General features: G+C 28.9%; 1 protein-coding gene across 1 annotated transcript in view; it reads right to left on the bottom strand.

The window, feature by feature from the left end:
• Myo10a (unconventional myosin 10A) overlaps positions 1-12,735 on the bottom strand; it is a 58,777-nt gene extending 46,042 nt beyond the window's left edge. Inside the window, exons 1-2 of the mRNA XM_074242777.1 lie at positions 12,414-12,735; positions 4,667-4,768 (exon numbers count right to left, since the gene is read on the bottom strand). Coding sequence (XP_074098878.1) covers positions 4,667-4,687 — 21 coding nt within the window. The 5' untranslated portion in view covers positions 4,688-4,768; positions 12,414-12,735. The remainder of the gene's footprint in view (positions 1-4,666; positions 4,769-12,413) is intronic.
• Positions 12,736-14,346: the final 1,611 nt, after the last annotated feature.

Below are 14,346 nucleotides of genomic sequence, written 5' to 3'. Positions count from 1 at the left end.
CAAGTGCTGACTCTCAAATTAGAATTCTTCGGCTGTGCAACACCCTTAATTTTGTTTTCACTCTCATTTACACTCCGCCTGATCACATTTGACTCCTTTGCACTTGCAACATCCCCTGAATCTTTATCCCTATCCCTAGTCCTTCTGAATTTGTTATTTTCTTCCTTGCTTTCTTCAACACTGCTGATAATCCTTCGTCTTGAAATAGCACGATCTTTCATCAAGCTTGGTCCCTTTTTATCACCTCCATCAACCTTGTCCTCTGGATCCTGACCAGCCGGTTTCGACGCCGCCGATTTTCTCAAAATTGTCCCCGATATTTTCTTACAGTCCAGCTTCATCTCACCAGCCAAATTTCTATAACTCCTAATCGGGGTTTCTTTTATTGAATCAGCGTCCAATTCTCTGTAGTACTGAAGACTTCCCGTCGATTTCCTGAGAATGGACTCCCTCGAAATCGCCGGCAAGGATAATTTTCTTCTGCGAATTTTTCCATAAATCGGCGCCTCTCTGCTCGCGGATTCTTTAGGCTGCCTAAGCGCGATATTGTAATGCGACTCGTAGGGCAAATTTCTGGTAGTATGAAAGATTTTTGGAAGGGTCGAGGGTCTTGGTACGAGACCACGTGTGTCGTCTCGAAGCCGATTGGAAACTGTAAGAAAATCAGCAACCGATCTTGCACCTTCTCTTCTATCAAGAAAGCCCTCTCTCCTCTTTCCGGTATTGCAACTGCTCCCGGCATTCTTCACATACGCGGAGGATTTTAAGAGTCGTGATTCATCCTTTCTCTCCGGATTAAAGATAATCCTGCTAGGAGGCTCCAGTAAACTATTGGCCTTTCTTCTAATCGCAACCTGGACCGGGGTCTTCGGCGCCTCAAAGCTTGTCCTGCGGTTCAGGATTTCCTGTCGGGAAATCCTACGATTTTCTATCGAGAAACCCCTTTCCTGGTTGTACGCCAATTTGCCTATCGACGGCAAAGTTTGAGGCCGCGATTCGGCGTAAGAATTTCGCCGATCATTTTCAATTCCCGGTTTCCAATGCTGCAGTGTCTGGGTGAATTTTTCCGAATTTTCTCGACGTCTTTCCAGGATTTCCCGACGAGAAATCCCGTGACTAAAATTACCTCGGATATTTGACCGGATTGCTTCCGGATTGCTGAACCTTTTGACGACTTGCCGACCGGATTTCGGGACATCGTCATTCAGTCTGTGGTGATACTTCTTGAGTGGATGATTAGAAGCTAGGCCTGCTGGATTAGGATCTAGGTCTGGGCCGGGAAGATTTTGCAACCCACGTGCGTTCAGTAACGCGTGGCTTCCCTTGCTCGATTTTGTGGACAAACTTTTTCTGGTTCCACGCTCTAGTTTTATTCGTTTCAATGACTCCATGACTATAATTATGGCTGTGTGACTGTCGGGCGATTGTGGTCATCGCAAATGTAAATTCGGCAGAACTGCGAAAGTCAAACTGAGCTGGCCTTTCACCAAAAATCCATTTATCCGCATTTAGTTAGTTATATTTGTAAACATTGCTTCTCACATGCGTAAATTCCACATCTAGGCGCAGCCGAGATGTTTTCTTGATCGAAACGAGCTACGACTCTCGAAAGCCAACTCACTTCCGCTCACTTTGAGGTCATTGCACGAGCTGGTACCGGGATTGCCGTACCAGTGGCCTCTTTGTAGTAGAGTTATCTTTCGCGTTTTCCACGGCTGTATAAAATCTAACACTACTCTCCACAAACTTGTTTTAGTTTCTCAAAATCAAAAATCCACTGATCGAGAGGTTTTATGAACGACAGCTGCATAAGAGACTAATTATTTAATAATTAATAAATTTAATAGTTATTTATTGAAAAAAATTCATCAGCTCTTTAAATAAAAAATTTGTTAATAAATTTGATTGGTCAATTGTCCCATTAAAAAACAAATTTGAGAACGTTAGAATTTAGAAAATAATTCTAACAATGTTGAGTCAATTTTTTGATAAATTGGTTAAAATTATATAATTAAGAAAAATTCTTCAGATTCTAATAAAGACTAAAAAAAAATTTAGTCTTAGATACAATTTTAGTAATAAGAAAAAATTTATCAGAAAGAATAACATTTTCATAAAAATTAAATTATAGAGAATGTAAAAAAAAAAAATATGAATAAAAAAGTAACAAGTTATGCTTATCTTCTAATTATAGAAATATTCTACATTTTTATTCAAAATTAAATATTCTTGAACTATAAAAAAATCTTTCCTTTAGAAATATTCAATCAAAAATTTTATATACAAAAATCCCGTTAAATTCTTTAAATTTCTGAATTCATTAATTTTTCTAGTTCTTTTTGTTAATATATAATTTTTTTTCATAAAAAATTTAAATTACTTTCAATCATCGCAAAAATTTAGACTAATTAAAAGCTAATAATAAATTAAATTTAAGTAGATAAAAGTTGATAAAAGATCAAAGTAAAGATATAAATATATTTATTTTTTATGAATAAATTTGTCTCTTAATCCAGCCTTATTAGTACTGCACTTCCAACAATCGTAACATTATTATTATTATTATTATTGTGTGCGAACAATAATGGGTAACAGTAGAATCGTAAATGTTGAGTAATACATCAATAGGTTGATGCACTGTTCATGACACTTGATCAGGGTCATCGTACCCCGGAACCGCAAGTAAATCAGAAGCAGAAACAGAAACAGAGACAGCCCAAGGTATGCCACTGTCTACTGTCTGTACAAACTTGGCCACCAGCATGCGGCGTAAAAGTAGCATAGACACACACTTGACAATCGAGACACGAGCCAACCGATTTAACGTCTCGTATCGCGAATTTAAACTTTAGTTAGACCGTGAGCTACAAAAGCTCCGAATGGGTTCAATGGGTCACTGGTTCGAAAAATCTGGCGCCATATCACGTACCAATTGATAACGGTCTTGTTACTCTAAATTCAAATTTAACTCCATTTAACTTCTTAGATAACTCCACAAGACTCGACACAAGTTTCGCAGAGTGAAACTTTTAGGCACAAAAAACATGTATGCAAATATATATTGATTCAGCAATAAAAATATCCAGCCTAGTCTTCAGGATGTTCGGTACGCAACTGGAGGCTCAAGTTGTTTCTTCCAACTATTGCTCCTGTTGTACAGTGGCGTAGATGGTTTTAATTAATTCTTAAAGTTAATTGCCCGTTCATCGAGGCGTTGGATCTTCGTAATACAATATAAATAAATACTATAAAATATAATTTACAAGAAAATATAATTTATTCTATGTCCTCCCACATGAGCCGCTTAGATTAATGCACAAGACCCCGATATGCTTCTATGTTTTCTTAAAAGGTCGCCGGTTATGTCACTGTTTTGGTTTATTATTTTATTAAGCAAATAAAAATAGCTGAGCACGAAAAAGTAATTGTTGGCGCCAATGGATCGAATGCTTTGGGGTGAAACCAACTGTGGGGTTCTCTTATATAAATTATGCGCTAAATAACCAGGCGTATGAGCAAGTGCATTAGAATGGGAAATTTTATAATGCTAGCTAGTAGCTATGATAGTGAGTCAACTAGAGAGGATACCAATTTCCCTGGTTGTGTTGTAAGTTCTATGTTGTTGAAAAAAATATTAATTGTTGTTACTACATGGACGTGTATTCATCAATCATCATTCATCATATATTCGATAAGAAGATTTATTTCGATAATAACTATAATTTGGTTTATATTAGATTTTTATTACAATTAAATTTTCAAATAAATCCTTGTAATAGTGACAGACTCGCTAAATCAAAAACAATTTTTTGATTAGTTTATTAATAGTTGATAAAAACTTTTATCGCATATTTGAATTCATGAAGGTTTGATGAAAATAAATTGTCAATACATTTTTTTTAAATGTATTGTCTTAAAAATTGCCTAATATTTTATGCCTCAAAAAATTTTTTTTCTTTCATTAATTATTTCTAGAATCAATTTTTGGTAAATTAAACATTTTTTCTTTAAATCGTTTTTTTTTATTGTTTGTTAAACACTTTAAATAAATAATAAGTATGTTTATTTATTTGAAGTAAAATTTAATGTGTTAACAGATATTTATTCGCACGTATTTGTTAACATGCCGTTTTAAAATATCAACAAATCTTGTGAAATCAAACAAATCCTTCCACGATAGAATGATGATGTTACAAAAAAAAACTTAGTTCGAACAATTATATTTATATTTATGTTCAACATTAAGTTAATTTTTTGTTGACAGAAATATGATAAAATAATCGCCTACAGAATAAAAAGAGAATTGCTGAATGTCATTGGAAAGTAGTGGGCACGTGCGAACGACGTGCAATTCCTTACACAGATCATTGACTTCTGACTTGGTAATGTAATGTAAGTGTTATTATACCACGCTTCATCATTGATTCTGGCTTTTTATGTCCACAAATGTAAGGAGTTAAAGATCTTTCATCAGTAAGTCTAAGTACACGCAATTATGAATCAATTGCCGGAAGCGAGGATACATAATAGGAAATATAAAATATAACGTAGGCAGTAGGCCTGTAACTGGTATAGTAACATATAATAGGGGCTTAATTGTTGTGATAATATAATTAAAGATGGATAGGATTCAATTTGATTTTAATGAGGAGATGAGGATCCTTACCACTTGCCACTCGTTGTACATCTTTGGAAATAATTAGAAATCCGGTTGGGTTGATTTCATCTTCTATATTCTGTACTCAAGAGGCTTCCGATTTCTTAAAACCTGAAAAACGAAACGGTTTTATTTAGAACGTTTTCTCTGATATGGAATATATGTTTGAGTGTTGATGATTATAGATAATAGATGAGAAGAGACAAAAAATTGTGAGAGGACATTTTTTTTTAAGTTCGAGTGCTCTTAAACAGTATTGTTGAAATAGAAAAAGTCGGTAAGATAATAGACTTTTTAATATTTGTAATTATAAATCGATCGTAAAAAATTTGTGGGGCAATTTTTTTTTTACTCGTTCAATTTTTTAGAATGAAATTCCAGTATAGACATTATTTATAAGGAGGAATTTAATTTGTAAAATTAAAAAAAAACATTCAAGGAGTTAAAAAGATCTATTAAATTACAATAAAGCTACACTTGGCCCAAGACAAGACAAGAGTGGAATAGTCTTAAAATTTTCTGTCTTATTTTGAACTTGATTTCAGAAGTCTTGCGTTAATTTAAAAAATGGATTTTTTTATTACGTCTTATTATATTATTTTGTCAATACCTTGTTTTAGTCTTACAGTAGTCTAAATTTTTTATAAAAGTCGAAATAAAATAAATATCGTAAACGATATTCCTCTAATATCAATGAAGGTAGAAAAACTAGTACAATTTAATTTTGAGTATCAAATAAAGGCCACGAAGTTTTTTTGTTTTTAAAGAAAATTCTACTTAAGATAGATATATTTTTGAAATAATTTAAAAATACAAAAATAACATTTAACATGAACAGAGTCTATGAAATTCCAATTAAGTTTAATGTTAGAGGTAGGTACTTTTTATCCGATTTGCTTGTTATGGATTAAATTAAAAACCAATATCAGATTAGCTTCTAAAAGAGTTAAAAAATTTGTTTTTATTAAAAAAAAAAAAAAAAATAATAATGATATCTCAGACTTAACTCTCTAACAAGGAGAAAATTCAGCAATTAAACGCCTTCTGTCGGAGATTTTTAAAGTTACCCTTGGTTAAAAAATTATAAATGGGCATTTACGACCACATCAGAATTAATATGGGCATATTAAGTTCTAACAGGGCATATAAAATCAGATATGTCACGATATGGCGTGCTATACCCATATCTTAATAAGACTATTTCACATACGTATTGATTATATATTGTCTTAGTTCTTTTCAAAACTAAATTAAAGGTTTATTCCATGCGTTTGATTTTGAAAACAGGAAAAGAGATTAAAATTTTGGCCCATAACCTGATGAAAAATAGTTTTTTAGAATTTATTAAAAAATTTCTTTATAAATTTTTATAAAATTTGAATCAAAAGATTTTTATAAAAATATTTGGTATTTAATTACACAAAGTGAGAGTTTATAATAAATAAATGTCCCCAGTTAGATATTGCAACAAGTAAGCGAGCGAGTATGTATTTCACAACATTATGGTGATTCGGGTTGGTCACCCTTGATCGGCACGTAGGTGCAGCCGTAGTTAATATAACGAGTGCGGAGATTGAAAAATCAACGCAGAGAACAATGGCACGGAGTGGGTTTAAGATATCTTTTATATAAATATATATATATATATATATATATATATATATATATATATATATATATATATATATATATATATATATATATATATATATATATATATATATATCGATACAAATACAAACACAAGAGACCCCACTGGGCTGCCGGTTGTTTCGTCACGACCAACGATTGTGCATTGTACCTTTGAAAGTGAAGATTCTTTTAGTCAATTGTATACATATATATTTTTATACTATATACATAAGAATACCATTTTTTAATCTATTTTCTCTGCTTTCTTGATTTACTAATATAAACTTTTTTTTTTTTTGTTTTTTTTTCATTGTAGTCTTGCTTATCGAGGAAAGTTTATGACAATGAATCCACACTAAATCGTATTTCTATCCATGTAATATAATATTGTACGGAAAAGTTCAAAGTCACGCTACCAAATAGATTGGAAAGTGAAACTTAATAAAAATAAATAAAATATAAATAATTGATTTATTTTTATCTGACAAATTAAGCAATTATTTCCTTTTTTATTAACACCCGACGCAGCTATATTTGATCATGATGTTGATAACATCTAATAGCTTTTTGATTATTTGTATTCTTGTAATCAATATATGTGCCAAGTGGTGATATTTATTTAACTTTAGCTATAAACGATGATTCGATCAAAATTAATTTAAATAAACTAAATAAAATGAAAATATATATTTTCGTTGATTTTCGAGTTTTTTTAAGCTATATCTTTAATATATAATCTTTAGAAAATGATAAAAATTAGAAAGATTCGATAAATAAATTTTCAGAAAAATATTTAAGGCAAAATTTCAAATTTCTCAAAACATAAAAAAAAATGTGATTAAAAATCGATTTTTTTAAATCGGACCCAAGCCAATAACTTTCCACTATTTAGAAAAAAATTTCGTCTAAAATATTCAGCATAAAAATTCTTAACATAAAATTTTTTACTGTTCAATTTTTGAAAATGTAAAATTTTTCAAAGGGATAAGTTTAAAAAATGTCTATTATTCTTATTATTCAATGTGTGACTCGAAGATTTGAAGACTGTTCAATTTTTATTATAATTATTAATATTTCACTACAATAATTTTAGTATGAGATCTCATAACGTCTTCAATTGAAAAATCCAATAATTAAAATTTTTGATTCTTTAAGATCAATTCATTGGAATTGTTTAAAGATGGAATTTGTTTATTCATCGAAACTTTTTTCAGTCACCGCACAAATTCTATTTTTAAACAATTCTAATAAATTTGTCTTAAAAAATCAAAAATTATAATTATTGTATTTTTCAACTGAGAACGATATGAGATCTCATGCAAAATGTCGCTGTGAAAGATTAATAATAAAAATTGAATAGTCTTCAAATTGGATCGGGTATTTAGGCTAAAAATAATAACTAACTCTTTATTGTTTTTAATTCTTATAAAAAATTTTAATCACAACGTTTCAGTAAGCAGTGTTATTTTTTAGATAACCAAGAGGACAGAATTACTCACCGAATCGTTATGATTAAGATTGTCAAATCGAAGGATTAGGTAGGTTTCAATATTAAATTATTATTATTATTTTAAAATAAAATAAAGTAGATGATTAATATATTTATGTAGTGAGTTCATATTGTTAAAATATAAAAGATAATATACATTAAAGTGGCCTTGTATAGGCTTACCATTCTCACGTGAGAATTTATGTTAGTGAATGGCCATAGTATGACAGAGCCTGCCTTCGATATAATATAATATAATACAAGTATAGAGGTATCCTGATGAATCTAGACAGAGCTGCAGCAGCAGTCGAACGAGAATCAGGGTTTCCTCGAGCAGATATTGAGGTCAGACAGAGAAAGCAGCTATTTGTTGCGGTGATACAAGCCTTATTACGCAATTCATAATTGGCTTCTTATATTCGCGTATTTAAATCCAGGTATTCAGTAGATTGAGTAGTGTATAATACAAATACCGGACAACTAATGAACCGCACGTATATCAAATTTTCACGGAAGTTTGCTTCTCTAGGATACTATATTATTTTTATCTGTTTATCTGTTATAAATATTGAATAATTCTGAGTCCAGAGTTCATTCAGTACACAGAAAAAAAAATTCTTTGACTGGAGAATAAAATTCTTGGCTCAAGAAAATTTTCGGGTGCTTGAAGGAAGACCAAAGTTGTGTTGGCTAAAGTATTTTTCTTGAAATTCTATTCTTGATCGAAGTAATTTTTTGTTAATTCAAATTATCATCAATACTTGATACAAGAAATTTTTGGATTTGATCAAGATTTTTAGATACTTTAGGGAAGCAACGCCACTCACTTTAGCTGAGAAAAAAATTTTCTCACCTTGAGAAAATTTTTCTCTTGAATATTTGATACCCATTTTATTTTATTTTAGCGTGCAATTGTACATATATGATAAAAAAAATGATTTAATATTATTTGATCTTCCCATTTGACATGTTAATCAATAAAAATACTAATGAAAATTTACTTCCATCGAGATATTTAATTTTTTGGAGCAAGAGAGAAATTTTCTCAAGACAAGAAAATTTACTTTTATCAAGAACTAAATTTTTTGAAGCAAGAGGCTGAATTTTCTTAAAACAAGAAGATTTTCTTGACTTGAGTAAATTTTCTTGAATCAAAATACGTATTTCTTAAATCAAGAGAGTTAATTTTGTTGAAGTAAATGAAATTTCTTGAGTCAAAAAATATTTTTTCGCTCAAGAAAATTATTAGGAAGAAAAATATTTTCTTGGCTCAAGTAAACTTAAAAAAAAAAAAAAAATTAAAAAAATTTTTTTTATCGTAAAAATAGACCATAATAAAAAAAAAAGTTGAATAAATATTATGTTAATAATATAAAAGTTCATACAAATATATAATTTCAATAACGGTTTTTCATAATTTTCCCATTGTTGAAAGAAGATACTCTACAGTCACGTTAATTTTTCTGTGAGAATATTTCTAAAGCTGTACCATATACCTTTTTATTGCAACTTCTAAACACAACTATTAATTCAATTTACCGTCTCGGACTGTATAACAGCTAATTATAAAAAATGATATTTATAATTTAATTGCTTGGATAAATTATTTGTCATATATTTTTAAATTAACTAACGTAAGTTAGTTTATAAGTACTCCTGAAGATATTATTTTATATTTGCAATCTTCATATATTTACGTAAATATAAATATAAATAAAAATGCCGATGTTTTACAGTTTAGAGTGTGTAATATGAATTATTACATTTTATTACACAACAAAGTGTTTGAAAAGAGTTAACTCGAGAGTTAATGACAACGTGACTATGAGGATTCAAAAATTACGACGGTAAGAGAAGAAGAGTCATAGTCATAGTCATAGTCATAATATAAGGACAGTTTCGCAGCTCGCGGTCGATGCAATGGAGAAAGGCATTCAAGGCGATCATCTTATCGTCAGGCGCATTGGCGCATACCGATATCTTATTAACTATATTGAAGATTATTTTCCGTGTGCTGATGATAGTGATGAAAATACTGAGCTTCAATTTAAGAACGCATGATTTTACTTTACACCTTTTTGATTTATTTTATCAACGGAAGTATTGAAAATATTGATTTTGAAAACGAATTATTGTAGTCGGTATGGAGGTTTATAATCATCAATTTATACAAGTGCAAAAAATCATGAAGGTATTAATCATAAGTCACGAGTAAAAAATTTTAAATATTTGTGATTTATTTTTTTATTTATTTTATGATTCAATAAATTGTTGGTGATTACTTTTGCAATAGTCCTATTTTTTTTTTTATTTTAGAATTCTATTTCTAAGAATTCTATTTAATGATATTTATAATTAATATAAATAAATATAACTCTAAGAATTAGAAAGAATTTTTTTTTTCACTACTAGGAATTTACTAGAAAGATATTTTAAAAATTAGATCAAAATTACTGTAATTATATCTCTATAACATGAAATTCATGATTGAATTAAAATCAGTCTCGATATGAACAAAATATATCTAATTATGGAAAAAAATATGGTCCTTCATTCCCGATTGGTTAAAATTAAAGCACGCGTAAACTTTAATCGAGAACTAATTTGAAGAAATTGCAGTGATTTTATCAAAAAACAAAAATTATTTCCGGCGTGTACTGTAATTTTCTTATCAGGAGTAAAAAAGTAAACCGCAAGCGGGAAATCTTATAATACAAAATTTATGATTCAATTGAAGTTAATTTACTCTTAAAATAATCAAAATATATTGAATTATCAGAAAAATATGGTCACATTCCTTATTGGCAAAAATTGAAAAGTAATTAAAATTTTTCATACTAAAAGTTCGTAAGATTAATTTCGTCAAATAAATTTTTGTATTAATTTTCCTTTAATTTCTAATTTTAGAATTAAAAACAATTTATGATTTATTTAAATTATTAATTCAATATCTTTATTAAAAATTATTGATAAATATTATATAATCCAAAATTTTGTGATATGATTGTTAACTTTAATTAGAAAAAAAAAAAAAAAACAGAAAATATAAAATAAATTAATGAAAATTTTTTAATGTTATTAATAATAAATAATAATTATAATAAATTGCAGTTGAAAATTATAAAATATTCTGATGAATTTCTCTGATATTAAGATAAGGCAAAAGGCAATGTTGTTTAAATTTAATAAACAAATTAATTTCAATAAATTTGCAGATCATTTGACTGATAAATCTATGAATATTGTTACCAACTTTCAATATCAGTTACCTCTACAAATTTTTAAAAAGAAATAATAACTTTCCTCCGTATATATGTTAAAGAAAAATCACAATTCACAACTTCACTGTATTTAAATGAATTAAAGTCTCCGAAATAATTTATATGACTACATTTAGCATCAAACTAATTTAATCCAAATCAACTAAAAAATTAAATAATTCCATGAGTTATTGACTGCATACAATAATAGACACGCTTGTGGTTTTACAATAAGGATATAAGGAAGTATAATAATTTTAATAGAAAACTTCAAATCCTTTTCACGATACACAATACCAAGAATTTTTCTGAACATTACGACTTAGAAATATCAAAGATACATTTTTCATTCTGTCATAATATTATAGTTTAAATTATTTACCTTCCATTATATTAAAAAAATAAATGAAGTGACTATTATAATTCTAATGTAATTAATTTTCCTTTGGCGGCTTTTTGAAAATGTTCAAAGGCGATTAAATTAAAAATAATAAATAAATAAAGTTCAACTGTTTAACTTTTGTATTGTTTGAGTATTTCTCACTAAGATAATACTTGTGCATAATGTATGTATATGTAAATTGCGGAAAGTGTTAATAAATAAATAACTATAATTGTAAACATGAATCCGAAAATTTTTTATGAATTTGTCGCCTTAAATTTTAATCAAAGTACTAATAATAATATTTATGATACTTTTAATGAAATAATTAGAATTAGAGCTTTAAAAGGTCACAGACCGCGAAATTTCAAAATTTTATGATTGCTTAAAATTAAAACAAACCAATAAAATGACTCGTGCTAATTAGTATTTTTTCAAGACAGCAGTTTGGTAGTAACATCCCACGATTCATTAAAAATAAAAACTCAAAGAGCGTATATGAACAGTCTAGACCATGTTGCGTGATACACGCCATTTTACAACCTATCTGAATTGAAAGTAAAATCTTGAGCGAAATATTACCAGCTTTAAAAAATCGGTATCATTCAAAACTAAAGAAGACAATATTAAATAAAAAAATCGAGAGTATTAATGACTGGATAGGTGGTAAAAGTTATTCTCAACGAAATTCCGATGTCGTTTACGATGAAATCACCCAAGAATATAAGAGAACCGGTATTCCCGTTGGAAGTTATTCAGTTTCCGTGAGACGATCGCGTTCGTGGGAGCACCGTGGCATCGAAGTCTCCAACGTTCCTTTACTTGTTAATTCTCACTTACCCTTACAATAATTTATCAAATTTTTAAATTAATAAGCTTTTAAATAATTAAATCACTTTTTTTTTTTTTCCATCAAAACAATTTAGATTTAAGTTTACACTTTTGCTAAATAAAATAATCAATAATTTATTTTATTATCATTACTTTATTTACCTTGCCGATTTATCTTTAACTGAAGATTTGCACGCTTAATAACTTGCCCACTGGTAACAACTGACTAAGCAACACTCTGTTTCAGAACCGACAGAGAAAGAAGACCAGTAAATAATATTAAAAAACGTCCACGAAACTTTTTTTGTATTAAAATTATACTGATGATAGTATTATCAACAGACATGCATTGAAAATCACTGCTCGTTTTTATTAATTTTTTTTTTTTATTAAAATTTATCAAAACTTCACTTTTTCTTTAATAAAAAGTATCGGTAACAGAGTAAAAGTAGACAGCGCGTCTACAGGAACGATTTAAATATTTGAAAGACTTGGGACGACTGTCTACCTCTTGGATACGGATCACTTTGAGGTATGCAGTCGACCTCGCCTCATAGGTAGTTTTCCTCACCACCGCAGGGCGCCACTATCCGCCTTGGTACCGTTATAAAAGACATTACAGGTGGCTGTATACCTGTAACCTGTACAATCAGCCGTAGTCGTAAACTCTATGCTAGAATGCTTCGTTGTTGATACAACGCTTAAATCTATAAATTTATATACATGCTTAAATCTATAAATTTATATACAGTAAGATCGGTATAAATTGTTAACAACTTGATAAATAATCATTTAGACGTATAGAACTCCACCGCTCGCTGATTCATCTCACATATCATGATTTCAACCTCAGCCATTTAAATCGGCAACTTTCGTTATCGGAACTATGAATCTTAACAACTCACTATTGTACCTTGGGGTTTTTAGTTTTACTCTATTTGCCGCTGGTATCACACTTCATTTCAATACTTTTCATTTTATGAGTTATTATTTTTTATTTTACTTGTCTGAGGCTGATTGAAAACAATGTGCTGTAGAGATTAGATTTATTTTCAGTCACGATCAAGAAAAATTCTGTTATGCTGGAATTTCATAACATTGTATCTTTGTATATGGTTTATTATGATGCAATTAATATTAGAATAAGTTAAAAAAATTTTATTAATTTTTTTAAGGCCCACAATATTTTAATCCATAAAAATTTCATTCAGAACTTTTTTCCAAGTTCATTAAAAAATAAAATTATTTCGAGAAAAAATTTTGAATCATATCAATTTTTCAATGAAATTTTTTTTTTGAAAAATTGATGAAAAAATTAAGAAAATTTTTTAAACTATTGAAACCTTTTTAAATAATGTTAAAATTAATTTCAATATTTCTGTATAAAATTGTAATTACTAACATAATTTATAATTGCTAAATTTTTTTTTCAATATTTATAATATTTAAAAAAATTTTGTTGAAAAAATAATTTATTTTATGAAATAGGGCCAAATTTACAATACATTAAAAGAAAAAAATAAAATCGTTTAATAAAAAATATTTCGTAAATTCTGGGAGGTAAATATGGTACTAACAATGTAAAATATTTACAAGTAATAAGTGTAAGAAGACCCGGTCACGCTTTTTTTTTAATACGTACTTTTCTTTGTATTAAGCCGGCAAATTGATTTTTTTGACATGAAAGGTTAAAAAACTTGACGTTTAACACGGCTAATAACAGCTCGGTTGAAAGTATTTGAGAAACTGGAAACGTTATTGAAGAAGGCAGTGTCAAATACCAGCTCTGAGCACATAGACTTTTCTTCACGGGTCAAAAATGCCCTTATTACCTGCTATGTCGGAGTCAAATCGTGACTCATTCTGTTGGAACATTTACGCATTTTTTCGTTTTTTAACTTCCTTTACAGTCACAAAGTTAGCTTTAATCTTGTGACGTTATTGATGTCTGGAAAATTTAAAGGCCCATAGTGTAAGAATGACAAGTAACATAAATTTTAACTGTAAAACACGGAAAATTAATTTTTTTTTCACTAAATTTTTCAACTTTAAATTATAAGTAAATTATTAAAAAATATAAAAGAAGAGTATAAGA

The sequence above is a fragment of the Cotesia typhae genome, unplaced genomic scaffold (genome assembly GCF_013202065.1).
Source record: "Cotesia typhae breed Kobodo isofemale line unplaced genomic scaffold, CoteBio_Ctyphae contig_4, whole genome shotgun sequence".
Classification (NCBI taxonomy): domain Eukaryota; kingdom Metazoa; phylum Arthropoda; class Insecta; order Hymenoptera; family Braconidae; genus Cotesia; species Cotesia typhae.
Note: the sequence above shows the minus strand (reverse complement) of the source record. Positions and strands in the feature narration are given on the sequence as shown.